Source organism: Ochotona curzoniae, unplaced genomic scaffold (assembly GCF_017591425.1).
Source record: "Ochotona curzoniae isolate NIBS_2020 unplaced genomic scaffold, NIBS_Ocur_1.0 contig_50, whole genome shotgun sequence".
Classification (NCBI taxonomy): domain Eukaryota; kingdom Metazoa; phylum Chordata; class Mammalia; order Lagomorpha; family Ochotonidae; genus Ochotona; species Ochotona curzoniae.
In genome coordinates, this window is record NW_024466446.1 from 191957 (window position 1) to 214455 (window position 22499).

Genomic DNA, 22499 nt, shown 5'->3' on the forward strand with positions numbered 1-22499 from the left:
CCACCCAGGGTGTGTGTTACCCAAAATCTGAAATTCGCAGCCAAGCCAGAGTTCACATGCATACACTCCATATACTTGGGTTCTGGGTATCCCAAGAGGATATTCTTGCTTTTATTTAAGGAAGTATTAAAGGATAGAATTCAGAAAGAAGACTTAAAAATTGTCACAATACGGATAGATGAGTCTTTAAGGCATGGAAATGCTGGTGCAAACGGCACCTACGTTAACACTCACAGAATGGAATGAATGTCACAGCAGAATTTCTATCTGTACTTTCTTCATAGTTTTTTTTTAACGTGTATTTATTTTTAAAGTCAGATATACAGAGAGGAGAGACAGAGTAGAAGATCTTCTGTAGGATGATTCACTCCCCAAGTGGCTGAAATGGCTGGAATTGAGTCAATCCAAAGCCAGGAGCCAGGAGCTTCCTCCAGGTCTCCCACATAGATGCAGGGTCCCAAGGCTTTGGGCTGTCCTCGACTGCTTTCCCAGGCCACAAGCAGGGAGTTGGATTGGAAGTGGGGCTGCCGGGATTAGAACCGGCATCCATATGAGATCCTGGTGTGTTCAAAGCAAGGACTGTAGCCACTAGGCCACTGTGCCAGACCCTTCTATCTCTACTTTCAATGAAATAAATAAATTTTGCTGCTTTGTGAATGTGACATACAGAATCAACAATATGAATAGCGGCTGTAAGTCAATGAGGAAATGTAGACAGATCCATTAGAAAAAAAAATGAGCCAAAATTTACACTGAAAGTCTAAGAAGCAATATGGATCATGACCAACATAAACATAAAAAGTACTCAATTCTACCAGATATTGGAGAAAGGGATTTAAAATTACAATGTCATACTGCACCCTATGGTCAGAATTGCTGGCATGACAAAAACAGCGCTAAATATTGACATGGAGAAGGAATAACTGTATTCCTCACTTGCAGCTATTGGGAAGTAAGCTGGCCACAGCGGCTCGGGTAATTCTGTAGTAATATTGACTGAAGCTGAATGACTCACGGCCCGTGATCTGGCAAAGCGTATGTATAACATTAACAGCAGCGCAGTTTATGTTACCTAGAGATAAGAAGCATTTCAACAGTTGACTAGATAAAAGCAGGTAAACACATTGTGGTGTATTTACACAATGGGTACCATGGAGCAAGGAAACAACAAAACACATGCACAAGAACAGGGATAAATCTTAATATTATATGGAATCGAAATACCAGACATTTGATTCCCTTATTATATACAATATTGGATTTTTAAACGTTTAGACATTTTCAGAAGCCAAAATAACCAAAGTTTTGAGTTCAATACTCAAGTTTAACAAATGTGACATTTGAGAAGCCTTATCAAAAATGAAGAGAAGGGACCAGAGCAGTGGCATAGCAAGCTAATCCTCTGTCTGCTGGCAGGGCATCTCACACAGGCATCATCGATCACGTCCTGACTGTTCCACTTCCGATTCAGCTTCCCGTTGAAGCTCTGTGAAAGCAGTGGAGGATGGCCCAAGGCCCTGGGACCCTCACCCGTGTGGGAGAAAGAAACTCATGCCCCACGGCCTTGGATCAGCTCAGCTCAGTTTGTCCGTTTGAAGAGTGAACTAGTAGGCGGAAGGACTCTGTCTTCTCTCTCTTTAGAAATTTGCCATTCAAAGAAAAAAAAAATAAATAAGGAAAAGGAAGAGTTGACACAAACCCTAACTTGGGCTTTGGGTCATCGCCTGCTGCTTTCCCAGGCCACAGGCAGGGAGCTGGATGGGAAGGGGAGCAGCTGAGACATGAACCAGCGCTTGGAGGTGCAGGGTTAGCCAATTGAGCCATCATACTGGCTCCTGTGGTAATCATCTTGAGTTTTTTTTCCAGATGTTGCAAAACAGCATTTAGAATGCATTTGTAATGTTATACAATGTATTTCCACACACTGGGGGATGTCAGACTGTTAGCATGGTTTCACATAGTGTTCACGTTTATACGCATGAAGCACTCCTGACAGTTATATTGCCTTACTGAGTAACATTTTTAAACTATATATTTACTTATTTTCATTGGAAAGTCAGATCTACAGAGAGAAGGAGAGACAGAAAGAAAAGTCTTCTGTCCACTGGTTCATTCGCCAAGTGACAGTAGAGGCCAGAGCTGAGCTGATTCGAAGCCAAGAGCCAGGAGCCAGGAACTTCTTCTGAGTCTCCCACACAGGTACAGGGTTCCAAGGCTTTGGGCTGTCCTCGACTGCTTTCCCAGGCCACAAGCAGGGAGCTGGATGGGAAGCGGGCAACCCTGACATGGACTGGCATGCTAATGGGATCCTGGAGCATGCAAGGCCAGGACGTTAGCCACTAGGCTACCGTGCTGGACCCCTGATTCACATTTTAGAAACTGGTAATTATTTAAGATGTCTCAATTTCAACCTGAAGACCAAGACATGTTCTAGAGGTTTCTGAGTCTTTAAATAACAACAGCTGTCTTTTGGGGGACTAGCTCAATGACAAATTTCTGTTTTCCTTTCAAATCTTATACACCTAAAAAAATTCTAGTCTTAGGAGCTGGATTATTTTCTTGGGAGAAAGGTTGATATTTTTAATTTTTTTCTTGTTTAAATCTTATCAGGAAGATAAAGTTTACTTATCAAAGTGTTAATCTGTTGTAATGTTAAATGCTTTCCTCGTTACACCAAAAATGTTAAGGACATAATATTCCTTAATGTTACCAGTTTCTGAAGAGCAGTAGAAGATGGGCCAAGTTCTCAGGAGGACCCCCCCTGCTGCCTGACTCCTGCTGGCTGGAAGATCTCTCCCTCTCGCTCGCTAACTTCCTCCTTCCCTCCCTCCTTCAGTATCTTCCACTGCACCATAACTGTGGCTTTCAAATAAATATATAACGTTTTAAAAGGCAATAGAACTCTTTATTTCAAGGTGTGTGCACACATATAATTTTGCTTTTGTTTCCTCAAATGACAGCCAACAAAGCCTCTTGCCTCTATAGACCCCGAGAAAAAACGATGTTTGAAGAGGCTGCGTTCCTGTCACCCAGATGGAGACTTAAACTCTTCCCTGTTGGTCCGGGCGTGGCCCTGTCCTACCCTGTGAGAGGTTAGGGAATGAGCAAGCTGAAGAGAATTTTATCTGCTTCTCTTTCTCACTTTGTCTCTGCTTTTCAAGTACTAAAATTTTATTTTTTAAAATTAGTAAATAGCTGTTTTAAGAGGTACAACCTTTTGGCCTTAGGGTTCCATTGTATAATCTCATTAGCTGGAGAGGGTCCAGTCGGAGGAAAAAAAAAAAAAAACCCCATGTAAAGAACTCAGTGTGTGTGTTGGGAGATTTATGTTTTTCACAAATGTAGAGATAAAGGGAAAGTTATTTAGAATGTTAGTGTCAAAGTGCACCACTGCTTTTCACTGACGGTGGGTGGTGGCTGTGAGAGGGCTGAAGAAAACCATGTTTCGTAGTGAAATCTGCTCTTGGTGACTGTAAACACGCTGCTTCTTCCATGTCAGGACTAGCTTAGACAGAGCTCCACAGAGAGGGCGGGGAGCACATTAGTAAAATCAGTCTTCGTGGCTGAGACGTGGGCCAACACTTGTTGGCGTATTAAGCTTGATTTTTATCAAGGTCTGGGTTTCTTTATGTCATCCTATGTCTTCATCCTCACTGACAGCCTCTGCATGAAAGGAGGAGAAGCAAGTATGCTGTGAAAATGAAAACTACAGTGGTTAATCTTAACTTTGGATTTTTTTTTTTCTTTTCTTTCCTTCTCCGCCTTTACAGTCTCAGCTATGTGTAATGTAAGTGGAGCTGGTGAGTCACCACTTTCTAGAAACAGCCAGTGTGGTGAGTCATTTCTGTGCGGTTGTAGTATCCGGCATTCCACTCTCCCGAACCATTTAACCCATGACTACCTCTTAGCTGGCCTTGAACCTGTTCTATGTCCTTTTGTTCCCATAGATTTCCTGGACATGATTTTGTGGGGAAAGGGGTCCCGAAGATGACTCACAGCAATATTCCTCATTGATTAGTGACTTTGTTTCCTTTTGAAGTTTGGGGAGTTCCAGTTGCCTTTAGAGCTACAACAGGTACAACAGGGATTAATTTTTCTTTTTTGGTGGGGGGGTTCTTTTAACTTTTTCTCCTCCATTCTATCAAAAGCACACCACTAATTGTTGCTATTATAAATTTACCAGTACATCATAGATCTAATGTATGCTGGCATTCAGGCAGAGCAGGTGAAGTTGTAGCTAGATGCTCTGTTAACAAACAAGTTCTCTTCTGTTGTCCGTGGGAAGTAGTGGAAGTTGACCCAAATCCTTTGGCTTTCTGCATCCATGCCTAGCTCTTGGCCTCAGACAGGTGCAGTTCCAGCTGCCATGGCCAGTTAGAGAGTGAACCAGCTGGTGGAGGAGCTGTCTCTCTCGCTCCTCTCTGTAACTCTAAATTTCAAATGGATAAATAAATCTTTCAATTTTTTGTAAAACTTCAAATATGTAAAGCAATGCTACTCAGTTAACACAACTGGTAACAACAAAAAGTTGCATTTGTAGAAACATGGGCTTGCTTTCTTTTCTCTTTTTAAAGATTTATTTTATTTATTTTGTTTTATTGCAAAGTCAGATATACAGAGAGGAGGAAAGAGAGAGGAAGATCTTCCATCCATTGATTCACTCCCCAAGAGGCCGCAATGGCCGAAGCTGTGCTGATCCAAAGTCAGGAGCCCGGAACCTCTTCTAGGTCTTCCATGTGGGTGCAGGGTCCCAAGGCTTTGGTTCATCCCCCACAGCTTTCCTAGGTCACAAGAAGGGATTTGGATGGGAAGTGAAGCCACCGGGATTAGAACCAGCAATCATATGGGATCTTGGCGTGTGCAAGGCGAGGACATTAGCTGCTAGGCTACCACTCTGGGCAACATGGGCTTGTTTTCTTCATTTAATAATGATATTGTTGTAAAGGTGTGTTCCAGTATTTCCACCTTTAAGGTTAGGAATACAAATGCAAATAGAAAAAGAAAAGAATAACAGACTTTATATAATCATCTTTTTCTCTTCTCAGCTAACAACGTAAATGCAGTGTTAGAGAAAACTAGTCTACATCTCCCAAGATCACTTTTCAATAACTATCAAATTGATTAGTAGGTAATTAACTAACTTGTATTTTTAACAAATATGTATGATTGGTACCAAAAATTTTGATTGGTGTTTTCTCAGAATTTCAGATTAGAAGTCCAAACTCTTCTAGGACTCACTGACTTCCTTGAAATTGCACTGATGTTTTAGACTCTTATAAATACTGCTAGTGTTAAGAACGGCCTGTCGTTGGCTCTTCTGACACTGCCATACGTAATTACCCGAAAAGCATGTAACAGAAGAAGGGAAAAGAAAATTCGCTAACATTCACTGTGAGCCGAATTAGGATGTAAGGGACCATGGATTTTAGGAAGAATAAAAATGAATAGTTTCTTTCTCTCAGCTGAGTTGGTTTAGTGAGTGGTTTTGCAAGACTTGTTTCACTCTGGTTTTGGGCAAAACTCTGTGCCTCTTACTTCAAACAAAGGCAGCCAATGACTAACGTCTGGTTGCTAGGTGTGGCCTCCATTCAAATCTATAAAATCAGAAGTCCAAGGAACCACTTCTGCACTGAACCCTCCGACAAGAATCTCTCTTTAGTTCTTTGAAAGAAGTTTGAGAAAAAAGGTACGTCTCTGTTTTCCATTCAGTCAGCTTTGGGTTTGCTTGGAAAACTTTTTATCACAATGTGAAATGTTACTGCTTCTCTGGGATTCCTAACCACTTGCACTTGATGGGCTTAGAGAAACTTTTCTGTAAAGTTCCACTGGATAGCTAGCTACTACAAATCCGAGATGGTTGAGTTTTGCTTTACTTAGTTAAAAAGTGAAGTCTTAAAATGTTTGCTGAATATGGTCTCCTAGGACTGCCGTGTTACAATGGGAAAGAAAGAATCTGGTTTTCCCTCTGGTAGCATTCAAAGAATGTGTTTTTTCCTTTCCTCCTCAAAGAATGTGAGATTCCAAGAGCCATGTACGTGTTTCAACAGGAAAATTCATGTGGGCAGGGGGTGTTTGCCGGGTAGATGACCAGACGGAGCTGCAGGCAATAGGTTCGATAGAGTAGGCCTTTCGTAATGGATTTCAATCTTTTTGAAGGAAAACTAAAGACATTCAGATCTTAGAGAAGTATTCATCTCTTATAATTAGTGTTTGGAAATTAATGTTATGTTTCCTCGTGCAGTTTACAATAAGAAGGTCTGCTACATTTCAGCAGGGTGTGGCTGCATTCTTTCCCCTGTGATCTCTGTGTCATAGACAGGCTTTTCAAGGACTGGTTTGCAAACCGGAGGGGAGGAGGAAGTATTTCCTGGGCGGTGGCTCGTAGGTTATTCCATAGGAATGCCATGGAAGCTCTTGGAAAAACTTTTCTTCTTATCAACATCTTGATTGCAGAATGAGCTTATGGCCATGAAACTCCTTGCAAAAGCGCAAAGCAAATATACAGTTGTTTTTTTTTTTTTTTACTGGTGTTGGCTGTATTTGCAGAAGGAAGCAGTTATGAGTCATAACCACAGCTCTAGCTGTTTTCCTCATCAATGTTCCATCAAGAATTTTCCTCCTAATTTGTTTCAAATGTTAAAAGTCCTGGTCCCTTAATTTGGATGTTGATGAAGAACAATGTGATTTTTCTTGCCTTGTTTATGCCTGAAATTGTGTATAATGTATGAGAAATTCATGCTCCCCTCTGTCTAGAGGAATTTATTTTGGTAGTTGTCGGGAAAGGCATATTGCAAATGATTCCCATGTGGCAAAATGCTGCTTTCATAATCCTGAAATAGCCTTTTCCCCAGAAGTTACATGTCCACCCTAGCCCCAGGCTCCCTGCATCTGGAAGACACCAAGTATCTCCTGATATTGACGAAAATAACGATAAAGTGTTTCATGTTTATTACATACTTGGTCAGTTAAGAAGTGTGTAAAAGGTAATTTCTGACATGATATAAGCTCCTTGGGCTGGCTATTCTTACTTGTCTCGATGCGGATTCATTGATGCCTAATATTAAAAACTAACCACTTAACTGGAGATGTGTTGTTTTTCAGCCATCAACATAAACACATCTTTGAAGTAAATTCTTTCATTTCCCTTTAAAATTGGACAGTTTTTTTTTTTCACACTAGGTTTTCAGGGACTATTCTATTGGCTTAGAACAACTATTTACTTCAAATGGCTTCCAGTGAAGTGAAAATTCAACTTGATCTCAGTGTTTCGCATCAGCTAACTAGAAGATGATACTGACTGTTCATACGCAGGCTGACCCTTATGGGAACAATGTTCCCCATTTCTGCTAGTTCATAACAATTTATGAATATGCACTGCCTGCCAATCTCAGGTTACCTATGATGCCAGGTGCAACTTTGTAATAATAGGCATATTTTATATTTCTATGTCTAAAGAGAATCTTGATTTTTTTCCCCCCATCTTTCTCAGCCCTTTAAGGGATGTAGCGATTCTGTGGCAGGGGGATCTGAGTCTAGAACCATTTTGCTGCTGCCTCAGTTACCATGCCAGTGAATCGACAGCTTCATCATCATTACCCCCATTTTCTGTTTGGGTAAATAAGGGTGTCATTTTGGGCACTCTTCCAGCTACTAGTGGCAGTAATCAAGACCTATACTCCTGACTTCTAATTCCACAGTGTTATCTATCTTTTAAGTTCGTCACCAAAGAGAGCATGACAACATCAATGTTATTTTTAATAACTCATCCGTGCGAATCTAATTCACTAGCAAGCAACCCATGGGGACTATGACAGGCTTCACCCCAGCCCTAGGGTGTTTATTTTTAAATGCTTTACCTTATGCGAGGTTTTTTCCATGAATAGGCGTTTCGCAAGCTCCTCCCACACCAACCATTGGAAGAGAAGGCAATTAGCCTATATAATGGCATGACTTTGAAGAACCAATTTATGAAAAGTAGACTTAAGGATGTTTTGCCTCCAGGCTTTCACATAGGATGGTTTGCTCACCTGGGATGTAATTTCCGCCTCCACACCCACTTCCCCTTTTCCTCACTGTTATTTGAAGTGAAAACTTAGCATACAGGACTCACCACTTTCACCTCTGGGTGTTTGGAGCCAGATTGAGGGCCTTCCCTGCCTCTCAAAACATCTTGTTTTACCCTTCTGTTGGCATCACTATTGCATATTTTCATTTCTAATATTTATATCCTCCAACAAAATTCAATGATGGCAGTGCTAATATACCGATACTCCTTGACTATGGAGTTATGTCCAGATATGTGCATTGTGACATTTAGAAAGGCATTAAATCCAAAACGCTCCTAACCTACTAAACACCCAGCTTAGTGTAACCTGCCTTCATCACAGTCAGAGCACATCAGAACACAATGAGATCGTGTCATCTAACATGAAGTCCGTTGTCTAAGGAATCCTGGTGATACACGCAGTGTAATGCACCACATGTTTCCTGCATGGCTGGGACTGTCAGTGAGAGTGTATCCTACTGCATAGCACCAAGCTGGACAAAGATCAAGTCCACTCGTCCAGCGCATTTCCTATGGACGGAGTATAGGTTTGCACTCTTGCACACTTGAAACTTCCTTGGAGGGATCATGTTAAATCAGAGATATTCTTTATTATTTGTTGTGAAATTCCAATCCCTGAAAAGTGTCTGATATATATCATTGTTAGCATTATAGGAAATGTATCTACAATAAATTAAAAATGCCTCCTATGCACAATTCAGGGAATATAAAAGTAAGAACTAAAGCATTCTGGGACTTGCTTTGATTGTCTTCACATTGCCAGCTGACCTCAACAAAACATTTTAACATCTCCAGAGGTTGTAAAACAAGAACATTAGAACAAATTGCACTCAAAGTCCTTGGCATCTCTGAAGTGCCAGTCTTAAATTTCACCTCCAGTAGAAGGAAGTAAAGAAAATTAACACTGTGAGGAAGGGGCTCTCCAAGTGGAATCTGTTCTAAATGTTATGATGAAAAGCTAAACAAAAAGAATAACCTTCTGTACTTTATAATGGGATTCTGATTTTCATATCAGCTTTATTCCGGAGGCCAAATGGATTAACAGTGCAGTTTGGCAAGCTTGTGATTGGATGGGGCATTTTTGAGACAAGTCCTGCCATGATCCTGTGTCTTGTGCCTCATGGACCTCGTTTAGCTGACTCCAGTTTCCATTTTCCTCCCACTGCTTTCCTGAAGAAGCCTGTATTCAGGCTATTTGTCGTCTGCACACCCATTTGTTCAAATCATCCAGATACTAAAATACAGAAACTCAGCTGTGAATCACCATACCAAACTTCCAGAGACACCCTCTTGTGTCAAATAAATTGCTCAGTCCCATTACTCTTTTTTTTTACATGTTTATGCTATATAATTCACAGAAGATGTCATAATTTTCATGGACAGTCTTAGATTTTTGAAGAGAGCAGTGCATTATGCAAATGAACTTTTTTAGTGAAATAAAGTTTTCCTAAAATAGTTTAACGTTATAAGACGTTCAGTCATATCATTGACAATATCCATATTGTCCTCGTTGTTCTCTCTCGAAGGTTGTTTTGCTAGCTGAAAAGAATGGAATTATTGAACCTATTTTGAAGTGATGGGACAGTACTTTAAATAACTAATCTTATTGCTTATTTTGAGATTATATGTATTAGGGGACTCCATACTAGAAACTGCCAGAAGCTGCTATCAAGTATTAGGTGCTAACCCAGAAATTGGAGTCTAGAGCTTCCCGTGGCAACAGCAACTGCACTGCATTACACAGTAATAGGAACTAAAAGCTTGCACAAAATTGTGCAATTAGACATTACCTTAGGAAGAACTTTAAAAGTATTAAATGAGAACTCTGCAAGTGGAAGCATAATATACTTTCTTTTCCCACACGACAGAACAATAATTTAAACAATCCCCATGCCAATTAAGAAGTCCTGGCTTTTGCCTTGGGTAATCTTTTTCTCACCTACTCATTTTCGTCACCTGTTACCATGCTGTTGTTTTTGGAGCAAGTGTGGATTGGAGCTCTTGGTCTGTACATGATATGAAGCAATGCTTCGTAAATTTTACTCTTTGTGAATTATTTAGTGTCTTAAAACTGCCAAGATTAGCTTTCCAACCTCCCCCACAGTGTATGTAATAGGTATCTAAGGAGAACAGAAAGGGACAGAACTAGATCTATAAGACAGTCCCCTAAAAACACACTCTCAGACCAAGAAAATCATTGCGGGAGGGCGAACAGAGAACACACTAATTTTTAACTCACTTCTGCCTTAAAAAAGTTGCATGTTTCATTACCTAAAAATATTGCCTAAGAGTAACACCCGTTTTAGAAACTTCCTTGAGGTTAGTTTGTCAGAAGTCCAGGCATGTTGCAACGTCACCCCAGTGCTTCCTGTTAGAACAAAACCCCTGTGCAAAGTAATTGCTTTCTGTTCATTTTTGTTGTTGGTGGTATTGGTACTGTTTACACGTGTACTGGGTTGTAAAACATGCAAGACCAGATCGGGAGGACTAGATGCAAGCATAGCAATTACTCCAAATGCTGAAGTAACCTTAAACCGAGGAAGGGCAAAGAATTCTGGATTATTTGGGAAGAAGTATGTAGATTTAGTTTTGAATTTGACTGCTCTGTTCCTGATGCACAGGCTATTTCACTTTATAATGTAATGTTATGCCTTCACTCGAGCCATTCTTTTTGTCTGGACCTTTTGATTCCCACACAGAATTTCAAATGGCCTACTAAATGGTCTCTAATCTCCTCTCTTGCCTCTCTCTTAGTCATGCTCAAGGTTATGGGGTGAAAGGTGTTTCTGAAACATAAGTGGAACTGCATTACTTTCTTTCTAATAACCCATTAATATTTTCTCAAGGCATACATGGACACATCTTTGTTCCACTTTGTGCCAACATTCCTTCTCTGGCATACTTTACTCAGCTTGTCAGATGCAAGCTTCTCTCTGCTTTTTCTGTCTGGTTAATCCTGACTGCTTTCAATGGAGGCTCACTCAGTCTAAGAGATTGGCTTAGCTTTCGTGTTTTCCCATGAAGAAGACAACCAATTCTAGGCTCCTTGGAGAAAAAAGTGGCATTCCAGTGCTTCTGTACCCCAAGTATTTGGCCTCCACTAGTGTCTCTACTTTGACAACGATGGAGTACCATTTTACTGTTTAGCCAACCTGCTTGCTCACATTGGAACGATCATCTATTCCTTTAAGGTTGGGACTCATAGCCCAAGAAAGAGCTCACTTTGTGAATGGAGGCTTTGGGTATCTTGGTAAGGGTAACACTGCCTCCCAGCCTCTCCTTACCAAAAAAAAAAAAAATCAGACCTTGCATTTTATTATGCTCCTAAAGGTAGTAATGTCAAGAAAGCCTCAAAGCTCCCGCACAGTGCAGTGTCTCATGTATGTCACATTTGTTTTTAAATGGTCTCATTTTGTGAAAGCATCTACCCATTTTTTTTTTCAGACTTCTTTAAAAATGGCAATGGTAAGAGAATTCCTCAAGCAGTCCTGGTATATTGAGAATGAAGAGCAGGACTACATTGTAAGTAGAGTAAACAAAATTATATAGGGATAACATTGAAATACAAACGCAAACGTTAGTGCATGGATATGAATTTGTTTCTCACCCATAGAATGCTGTGAAAGCAAGCAAAGGTGGCCACGGATCAGCGGTGAGCCCCTATCCCACATTCAACCCGTCTTCAGATGTTGCTGCCTTGCACCAAGCCATAATGGCTAAAGGTAATTGTGTTTCTCGGCACAGTCCCCTCCTGGCCAGTTCAGGATGACTCTGAACAACTTTTTAAGCCAGAAATGTGCAGTGGAAACAGTCTGCTTCATTTGGGAGAGAAAAATATTTGGCCATCAAATGAAGTTGTCATTTCCTCCTCAGTTTTTGGCGAATTTTGGCCAAATCAATGAAATCTCCACAGTTGCAAGCAGACATTTTTATCAGCTCATTTCTAGCAGACACTCAGCATTGGCATCAGCACCTCTGTTCGCAATTAGGGTTTGAACTAGAAACAAACTCAACACTAAGGTGCAAAAACCATTAACCGGGTCTTCTCATCCAAGTGATTACAAATCATCCTAGGTGCTTGCTTTTGTGAATAGCATCGCATCTATTCCCTAGCCTGAGCGAGTTTCTAAACTTATTAAGATCTTCACTTGAAGTGCATGCGTAGAAAATGAATCATGTTATGTCAATTGTTGATGATAAAGATATTGTTTTTAAAGATTTATTTTATTTTTATTGGAAAGTTAGATATACAGAGAGGAGGAGAGACAGAGAGGAACATCTCTCCGTTGATTGACTCCGCAAGTGACCACAATGGCCACAGCTGCGCCAATCTGAAGCCAGGAGTCCGGAGCCTCTTCCGGTTTCCCACACAGGTGCAGAGCCCAAGGCTTTGGGCCATCCTCCATTGCTTTCCCAGGCCACAAGCAGGGAGCTGGCTGGAAAGTGGGGCTGCCAGGATTAGAGCCAGCACCCATATGGGATTCTGGCTCTTGCAAGGCGAGGACTTTAGCTGCAATGCCTGAAAACACTGATTTTTAAAGTCGAGTGCTTCTTTATTTTCAGGTGTGGATGAAGCCACCATCATCGACATTCTGACTAAGAGAAACAACGCACAGCGCCAGCAGATCAAGGCAGCGTACCTCCAGGAAAAGGGCAAGGTAGGCCGCTCGTACACGTAGGTACCAGCCCTCGTCTTCGGATGCAACACGAATCCCAAAGCGGAGGGACCCAGTCCTTAGAATTAAAGGCAATTATTGTTATACTCAAGAGTGGGTTTGTAGTGTCTATCCAATGGGCTGTACTACATCAATTCCAGTTATTTTATTAGCTTCATACATTGCTTGTTTTAGTATAAAGTCTTTTCTGTGTTATTCCATATTAGAGAAAGCTTTTAATTTGGACAAAAGAAGCATCAATATAACTATATTTTGTAACAATAGTTTGATTGAAATGAGGTTTCTATTCAGATTTAAAAGCATTTCCCCAATTACTTAAGTGCAAATTTTGTATATGGTTATGCCTGTAAGTAAGCTTGCTTTCTTTGATACCAAATATAGACTAGTTAGAAACGGCTATAATGTCAGTGTGTGATCATAGTGGTTTTTTGAATAGTGGAAACCTCCAAAGCTGGGAAATCTATTGCTATCTTAGGTTCATGAAATTCTTACTGAATTTCGTTTTCTCTAAACACTCAACTTCCCGTGTTTAATGTTTTGTGATTTCTTACATGTATTAAAAATTGAGGAGTCTGTCCCTTAAGGTGTTAACAGTTAATCAATACATTTCCTTCTAATATCTCTAGATTAAGAGATAACATTTCTAAGTATCTGTTCTTTGTTGATATGATGAAAGGGGGTAACTGCAATAGATGGTTGGAGTTAGAGATCGGTAGTAAGAACTCCTAAAGACCACATGGCTGTATCACCTAGCACAGAACTTACAAAAGTATCTGAATTTAAGCTTTTTTTTTAATAGCCTCTGGATGAAACACTGAAGAAAGCCCTTATTGGTCACCTTGAAGAAGTTGTGTTGGCACTTCTGAAAACCCCAGCCCAGTTTGATGCTGAGGAACTGCGTGCTGCCATGAAGGTAAATCATGTAATTTCAGCAAGAACGCTTCCTTAAGACAATGTATGGGTTAAGTTTGCTTGCCCTTCTTATTGCATTTGCAATATCTAACACAATGACTATCAACAGATGGAAATTCACTCAACGAATCAGTTGGCAATTTCAAAAATTCTACATCAATGGGAAAAAAATAGCAATAGCTTATCCATCAAAATGACACTAATGAGTCAAATACCTGCTTTTCAACAATTGAAAATAATTAGGTGAAGCAGGGCAAGAGATAGCCAAAGAGAGAGGTCTCTTACCTCTTAGTTCACTCCCTAGTAGTCCACAATAATTGTGAGTGGCGGGGCCTGGCTGAAGCCACGTGCCAGGAAATTAATCTGGGTATCTCGTGAGCGTGTCAGGGACCCAACTTGTTGGGTTATCAACTACTGCTTTGCGTATGGCACATTATTAGCAGGAAGCGGGAACTGAGAATCGAGCTGACTCTGAAGCAAGTGTTCCAATGTGGGAAGTGGGCAGGTCAGGATACCTATTGTACCTATTGTACCCTAATGTTCATCCTATAGTATCTGCATTTTTTATGCCTTTACCCCAAATGCAAATAGTAGTTTACTATAATTTTTGAACATTGCATGTGAAACTTGCTGTATGACACATTCAATAAATTCTGGAATTATTTGATCCACTTGAATGGAGATTTTTCTACAATTTCTTTTCTTTTTTATTTTTAATTCAGGGTCTTGGAACTGATGAAGACACCCTAATTGAAATTTTGGCATCAAGAAATAACAAAGAAATTAGAGAAATTAACAGAGTCTACAGAGAGGGTAATGCCCAGCTGTCCAATTATTCTAGTTAGAAAGGAAATCTGATACAGTTTCTTCAAGTTCAATATTGCTGTAACTATGGGATATTTAGGAACTGAACATAGTAAAGTATGTTGTTGTGTTTTGCACATGTCTGTTAAATGAACACACTGTCTCTAGTCAGTGTTCAGGTTGGTAGGGAATCAGAGTTTCCAGCTTGCCCCTTAATTGAAAGCCATTCTCCAGGACACAGAGTTATATATTGTACATTGTTAACATGAAAACCTTTATCCCGAGAATTGACTTGAAAGAACTTTCTAGAACTCCATTCAGTTATTCTGAGATTATTTCATCAAGATACTCTGTTGTCTTTTTAAAAACACGTGTCAACAATAAGAACCTCCAGATAAAATCTCCTCCACTTATCTTTGGAAAGTTAAAAAAAAAAAGTAAACAAAAATAGGTGTTTGCAGTTCTGTGTTGGAAATATTGCTTTGATCATAATGAATTTGAGTGACCGACTTGCCCTTGACCCCCAGTTAGATCTGTGGGGATGCAGAATTCCCCTTCTACTTTATCTACTCAAAGAAGCAGTAACAAGAAGCTAGACTCGGCAGCAGAGTGAGGACTTCAATTCAGTCAGTCTCCCAAGGAAGGAGGGGATCTTATCCATGAGACAAAATACCAATTCCCAGTATCTCGAGGGTTACTAAAACAGACAGAAAGATCATTTTAAATATTTTGAAAGTTGTTCCATGAACATCGTGAACATTACTCATGGGTAGCTCGCTGTAAAATCTGGTTTTCTCATTTTTCAGAACTGAAGAGAGATTTGGCCAAAGACATTGCCTCAGATACATCTGGAGATTTTCAGAAAGCTTTACTGTCTCTCGCCAAGGTATTCCTCAAATTCTTGAGGAAATCATTCGTCTCCCCTCCTTAAATGAAAAACAAATATAGAAATGATCCCTGAAAGTATAACAAAATCTCAAATGAATCTATGTTAACTATACCAATCTAAATAGCATATTACTTATTTACATATCATCTCACTTATTTCCAAATTTTATGAGACATCTGAAATTTACTCATAATTAAACCATTTTTCCTCCTGTCATTTAAAAGTTGATACCCTTTGATCTGCAGCGCTCTGCCCCATTTCCTGCCGCAGTGATCGGCAGTTGACTCAGTACTTCTGCGAGCGCAGCCTCCTTAGGCCCCACACCTGCGTCTGGCATTTGTCATTCTGCGGCGGGCTCATTTCTGCCAGCATCTTGTCTCCCAGGTTCATTCAGTGACAAGATTCTGTTCTGCTTGTCTTTTCCTCCAATTGTATTGTTTATTAATGATATTTGCGATTATTTATGGAAATCACATGTGATTGCCTGCTATGGAGAAAGTTAAAATTGGATGGGATATTTTTCAGGGTGACCGATCTGAGGATTGTGGCGTGAATGAAGACTTGGCTGACACGGATGCCAGGGTAAGCAAGTGCTCAGCACACACTTTCCCATGTCAATGCTTCTCTTATTTGTGGTCATCACTCAGTGCTGTGAATATGACCTTCTGAGACTTCAACGTCACCTTAATGTTCATTCCCTAAGTGAGGCACATCTTGAAAGACAGTAACAATTTGATTTGCCATCCTGGGGAATTGTTCTACTGAGAAAACTCAATTTTTTAATTTGGTCACGTGCTGGAAAAGGACAGTCATGTCTGTTAAGTGACATGGAAGAAATAAGCATACCTTACCTACTATTAACCACATGCATTCACCTATCGGCAGTTAACTTGGCAGTGTTAGCAAGATGATTATATTCTCAGGCCTAGAAATTTTACGTTTTTGAGAAAAACATACAACCGTTATCTGCAGTATGCTTTTTTTTCATAGAAGTAATTGCTTTATGCTGATTCATCACAATGAATATTTAGATAATTGCTGAATTATTGATTTGTAAGTATCGCTTACTGCTAATTATTCTGAATGGTAAAAAGCTACAGGAAAAAAAAAATAGATACGCCTGAAAGGGTGTCCCCTGGAAGTATCGTGGTGTGGTGGGATGTGATTTGAGAGCAAGGTAATTGTGATTCCTAGTTCCGATCAGGAGGGTGAAGTCTCATTTGTCCTCGTCTACCCACGGCGCTGTACCCGTAGGTTACCTTGCACAAACAGGGAGCTTTAACCTTTTGTTTAACAAACGTATAAATATCAGGTTAGTTAGCTTGAAACTTCCAAAGTAACTTTGTTATGGCCAGCACAAGACTGAACCATTTTAGTGTTAAATTCACATTTGCATGATTGCTCACGATAAAGCAATCGTATTTGCTTATGACATTTCTGAGTTTGCTTTCCGTTTAAAATCATCAGGGTTGTTCGTTGTATATTTTTATAGGCTTTACGGATTGATGTGATCCAGGTCACTGATATTAATTAACATTTCAAATTAATAGAGAATGCTTGCGACAATACATCAGACATTATCTTTTTCACGTATAAAAGGGAGAGGTCAGTATTTTTCTAAACATACGTGTCTAAAATTAAAGAGCATTGAAATTGCAGAATCTAAATCTGAATCCAGAAATGCTTTCATCAAAACACAATATTTAAATAATAGTTGAATTGTTCTGTAGGTATTGTTTTCCATTGATTATTCTGAGCAGAGAAAAAAAGAAGTTCTTTGGTTAGAGTGCCTGTAGTTACTCTGATGTGGAATGTAGCTCAACAAACATGTATTCTGCTCACCTCTATTCACTTCCTAGTGTTTTAAAAGCCTCTTGCATGATACCACGGAAGCTACTTGAAAAACTGGGAAAATAAGGATGCCAGCTTTAAGGAGTGTTCAGTCGCAGTCCTGCTGCTTTGATGTAGTCTGCCTGAAGCCTCTACCTGAGAAAACCTTGAGGAAATCTAACCTGTGGTGCACAGTCATGCTTATTTTTGTGTTTCTTCCCAGGCCTTGTACGAGGCAGGAGAAAGAAGGAAGGGCACAGATGTGAATGTGTTCAATACCATTCTCACCACCAGGAGCTATCCCCATCTTCGCAGAGGTAATCAAACACAACAAAACAACACTAAAAACCTTCTAGGGAACTACTTAGGGAAGATGCAAATAAGAAACATGGAACTCCGTGACACTCCTGTGTCCTGCTCCTGACCACTGGTGCTGTGTAACCACCGTCTGCTAGGATTGCAAACATTCTTGGTGTCATTTCATTGTTTGCCCCACCAAAGATTTAGCATACATGTGATGAAAGACAAATGTACAATAGAGTAAATGGAATTAGGACGAAGAGAAGAAAAAAAAATTTAAGTGCCCCAGCAAAACAAACAAAAAATGAAAGCAAAAAATAAATCCTGGACTTTGGACACATGATTTAACCATGAATCTTTTGGAAGTCAAAGCAAAGAGAAAGTCACGACACTTACTTAAATTTTGTTGTGTTATAGTAGCACACTTATTTCTAATGTTAACCTTAACAGGAATTTATTGCATAGCTTCTTATAAAAGGCAACATCCATTTGCTGTGGCACTTAGCCTTACCTGACCCTTTTAATCACTCTTCACAATGAGGAACATTTCTTTAACATAAGCAGGACCATCGAGTGTCCACGTGAGTCACATTCCTAGGAGAAGAAAAGAGTGTTCATATTGTGATGCATTATATAAATAAAAGTGCGAACAACACTTGATTGTCCCCAAGGAATTTGTTGAATCATTTGCTGTGGTTTTATAAAGTTTGCTGAAGAATCAGTGTGTTGTGCATCTCTGAATCGAAATGGAATGTTCAGTGTTTCAGAGATACGGCAAGTACAGCCAACATGACATGAACAAAGTTCTGGACCTGGAGATGAAAGGGGACATTGAGAAATGCCTCACGGCCATCGGTACGTAGTGCTGGCAGCTGGGGGGTCTTTCCGTGGCCTTTGTGATAACAGTGCACTGTGCTCTTTCCTTCTTAAAACTATGGAGAAGAGGTCAGTTGTACTTTTTGAGCACCTGCGAATGCCACCCAACATACCATGGCTAAGCACGGAGCAAATCCAGAACAGTCATGAAGAGCTTGGCCTTTGGATTTTAAAAAAACGCACGTTCAAAATCTCGATGTTGGGCAACTCCAGGACAGTCTGACTCAACACTGGGCTGACCTTGGGATGAAAGCGTGGGCCCTTTGTTTTCATGAGGGGCTTCTTGCGCATGACCGTGAATGTGAATCCTCAAGGAATTTTATCAGAATGTGAGCTCCAACTGAGCTCTGGGAGGGGCTTGGGTTCTGTGATTCTTACAAGTACCCAGGTGCTGCCAATGTTGTTGGTACCTGGATCCCAGTAGAAAGATAAATTGCTGGCATTTTATTTGATTGCTGTCGTATTTAATGCTGTTTTATCCAGAGTATGTGTTAATAAAAGTGTTACTGTTGTAACATAAAGAAAGAACTGATTTATTTGTAAGGTCTTTCAACCTGCTGGTGCCCCTATTGTGAATAATACATTCAAAACAACAAGGATGAGACTTGTCAGGGAAAAGGATACTCAAAACCACAAACTGGGATAGGAAAGACTTTCTTCTGAGTCCAATGGCCCACATTGTGAGTGAGAGGTGGAGGAACAGAGGTTGATAAAACCTTGTATTTCATGTTTCATTCATACACAAATTTTTCTGTGTTGAGTACGTTAACCGAAATTTGCCTCTCTTACAGTGAAGTGTGCCACAAGCAAGCCAGCCTTCTTTGCCGAGAAGCTTTACGATGCCATGAAGGTACCATTTGACTTGTATACTTCACTTAGGAGAAAGATAGCTTAGAGATGTACAAAAATGGCTGTAGTGTTTGAAAACCACACATATAACATGTTCTCACTAAAGAGAACCATTGTCTAACTGGATTCAATATAAGCTAATATATCACCTTAGTAGAACAAAATTCTGCTGGAGTTGGCACTTTTTTCCCCCCTAAATATTGATTTATTTTATTTAATTTATTAAATAAATTATTTATTTTATAATAATTTATTTTTAATTATTTTATTTAATTTATTTAAATTTTTGAAAATCAGAGTTACATAGGGGGAGAGGAAGAGACATGCCAGGAGATCTTAAATTTGCTAACTAACTCCCTAAATGGTCACACTGGCCACAGCTGGGGTTGGTCCAAAGCTGGCACATAAGAGCTTCTCGTGCACAGTGGAAAACACTGCAGAATTAGGCAAAATTGTTGAAATATTAGGTACTTATCCTAATAGCAGCAAAGCAACCCCTTGAGTGTCCTAATACATGAATGAACTCATCAGAGTTGCAAATGCAGAAGTTCGCTTTATTAGTAAATTATGAACTTACTAATAAACGTACAGAAGTTTAGCAATAAACTTACTAATAACTGACAGAAGTTATCAGTGAGTTACGAACTGGATGATGGGAGACCAACAAGAGGACGTGACAGTTCCCTGTAACTCCTAGTAATGTAGAAGTTTCTTGTGAGTTCATTGCTCCTTGTACACTGTGTGTGTGTTCATATACAGTCAGCTTTTATTTTAAAAATGACATGGAAGAATGAAAAGGGCTTCACATGAAATCCACATGCTTTTAAACTTTATTTTCATATAAAGAGGACGAAGTTAACATGCATTGTGACAGTTTTAAGATATTGGTGATATTTCCTACCCGAGCCTCCATCTTGCACACATTCCCCACTCTCCCTCCCTCCTTTTCCTTCCCTTCCCTTCCTTTTTTTCTTCTCTTTCTTTCTTCCTCCCTCCCTCCCTCGATTATTTATTTATTTATCTTATGTCTCTCTTTTTCACTGGTTCTTGCAACAGCATTCTTGCATTTCTCTGCACAATTACAGATTCATCACTCTAGTAGGTGAAGCTATCAAGACGTGGCAAGTAAAAATTATAAGAATTACAAAGAGGGCCCGGCACGGTGGCGCAAGTGGTTAAGGTCCTCGCCTAGCACGCCCGGGATCCCATATGAGCGCCGGTTCTAATCCCGGCAGCCCCACTTCCCTTCCAGCTCCCTGCCTGTGGCCTGGGAAAGCAGTCGAGGACGGCCCAAAGCTTTGGGACCCTGCACCCGCGTGGGAGACCCGGAAGAGGCTCCTGGCTTCGGATCGGCATAGTATCGGCCCGTTGCGCTCACTTGGGGAGTGAATCATCGGATGGAAGATCTTCCACTCTGTCTCTCCTCTCTGTATATCCGCCTTTCCAATGAAAAAATAATAAAAAAAAAAAAAAAGAATTACAAAGAACCGAAAACCCTTTGCTGTCCCTCGGGAATATAAACAGAAGCTGCACCCCATAATCCTAGAATGTGTCTCTCACATCAGTAGATTACATTTTTCACTCTGTTTATTAGCTATCATTCAGAAAATATGGGGTGCTTCATGAGTTTGCACGTTACGCTTGTCTGGGGGTCATGCTCATTTATGTTCAGTTTTGTATATGCGCTGCAGAAATGGCACAGAATCCACAGCCTTTAAGGAGAGACTTTATGAATGAATCTGAGAGACACCTGCCATAATTCTTTTTTTGTAACAGGGTGCTGGAACTCGCCATAAGACATTGATCAGAATCATGGTTTCCCGTTCTGAAGTTGACATGAATGATATCAAAGCCTACTACCAGAAGAAGTACGGTGTCTCTCTTTGCCAAGCCATCCTGGTAAGTTGCTGTTTTCCTAATGTCAGCTCCACAAATTACACTTCTTTTTGAGAAAGTCTCAAAGATATCCCATAGTTTTGTAATACGTGGAATATTTGAAACACAGTGTTCAGGTTATTCATCAGAATGTTGCAAATAAGAGAAAATGGATTTTGAGCTTCCTAAAACATAGATACTTATTTTAATTTACTTGCCTAATTTTCTTGGATAACATAAATCTACCAATAAAAAGTGAGAATATTGTAAGATTATAGTTTTATTTATGATAAATGGATCAAATGTTTGCTCATGCATGAGCTGCTATTGTTTGTTATAGTTATTCAATTCTGTGTGATATTATGTGTCATTTTGAAAATTATTTGCTGGAACATAAAGCATGCTTACTTTAGGCCATTTTATAATGTGAATTTGAAAACTATTATTTTATATACAATAATCCATAAATTTGCTCTCTGTTCTCCATATAATTTAAAGAAACATTTATTTTAATTAAGAATCACATAGAATCAATTTGCTAGAATCATATGCAGATTCTACCTACAGCTATGTCTACAAATATAGTTATCATAGCAATATATAATTATATATAAATATATTGTGCTATAATATATTATATGTCATGTAGAATAGTATAACATATATTCTATATACAATGCAGTATATAGTATAATATAATATATACTGTGTAATTATCGCAGTCATCTGTCAGAATTCCAACGTATACATTCAGTATCTTCTATTTTTGACTCAACAGGATGAAACCAAAGGGGATTATGAAAAAATCCTGGTGGCTCTTTGTGGAGGAAATTAAACCCAGCTGTGAGAGTCTGAGCGTTGTGACTGGGAGACTTCCCTGCCACACCTTTGCGTTCTCTAATGTACCTTACACAGGCACATTCCCTCAGCAGAGAACGGTTGAACTGCCTGCTTTCTGCAAAACACGTCCTGGAAGTCACATTTATCACAGCTCTGTGTCATAAGAATAAGCTTGTTTTTTTTTTTAAAGTTTACCCCAGATCAGAAAACCTCAGAAAGAGATTGTGCTAGTAACATTGGTGGAGAAAAATGCTTCTGTAGCTTAAAATAAAATGTTACGAGACAATCAGTGTTATTGGTTCTTTTTAAGTTTTCATTCATGTAAATGGATTCCCTTCTTTTTCTTTATTTCTTATAAAGATAACATTTTAATCCACTCTACTCACAGTCTTAATTCATCATAATATACAACAGATAAAAAGTTGGAAGACCACAGTTCCTCGGGAGTATAAAGAACTAAAAGAGTAATGATATTACGAGATACTCATTTTGTTGCAACACAGCTTATGGTTTACTCACGACTCCCTTCACTTAAGTAGTAAAAACCTTAGGGCTGTTTGCGTCCACACATAGTGAACCCTCC

The 22499-nt window shown here is 39.6% G+C and overlaps 1 protein-coding gene across 2 annotated transcripts; it reads left to right on the forward strand.

The window, feature by feature from the left end:
• Positions 1–5586: 5586 nt before the first annotated feature.
• Positions 5587–22202, forward strand: ANXA1 (annexin A1). Of its 2 annotated transcripts, none has more exons than XM_040988763.1 (13): positions 5587–5683; positions 11508–11587; positions 11679–11787; positions 12629–12723; positions 13541–13654; positions 14376–14466; positions 15264–15343; positions 15872–15928; positions 17400–17493; positions 18236–18331; positions 19144–19202; positions 20978–21100; positions 21855–22202. In XM_040988763.1, the coding sequence occupies exons 2-13, from the start codon at positions 11522–11524 to the stop codon at positions 21909–21911; spliced, it is 1041 nt and encodes a 346-aa protein (XP_040844697.1). In that variant the 5' UTR covers positions 5587–5683; positions 11508–11521; the 3' UTR covers positions 21912–22202. The 2 variants fall into 2 exon arrangements, with proteins under 2 accessions (XP_040844697.1, XP_040844698.1); XM_040988764.1 differs by having other exon boundaries at positions 5643–5690; positions 11510–11587.
• The last annotated feature ends 297 nt before the right edge of the window (positions 22203–22499 follow it).

Coding starts and splice junctions, on each gene's coding strand:
- ANXA1 (XM_040988763.1), top strand. CDS start 11,522: ATGGCAATGGTAAGAGAATTCCTCAAGCAGTCCTGGTATATTGAGAAT. Junction 17,494..18,235: donor CTATCCCCATCTTCGCAGAG/GTAATCAAACAC, acceptor TGGAATGTTCAG/TGTTTCAGAGATACGGCAAG. Junction 18,332..19,143: donor GAAATGCCTCACGGCCATCG/GTACGTAGTGCT, acceptor CCTCTCTTACAG/TGAAGTGTGCCACAAGCAAG.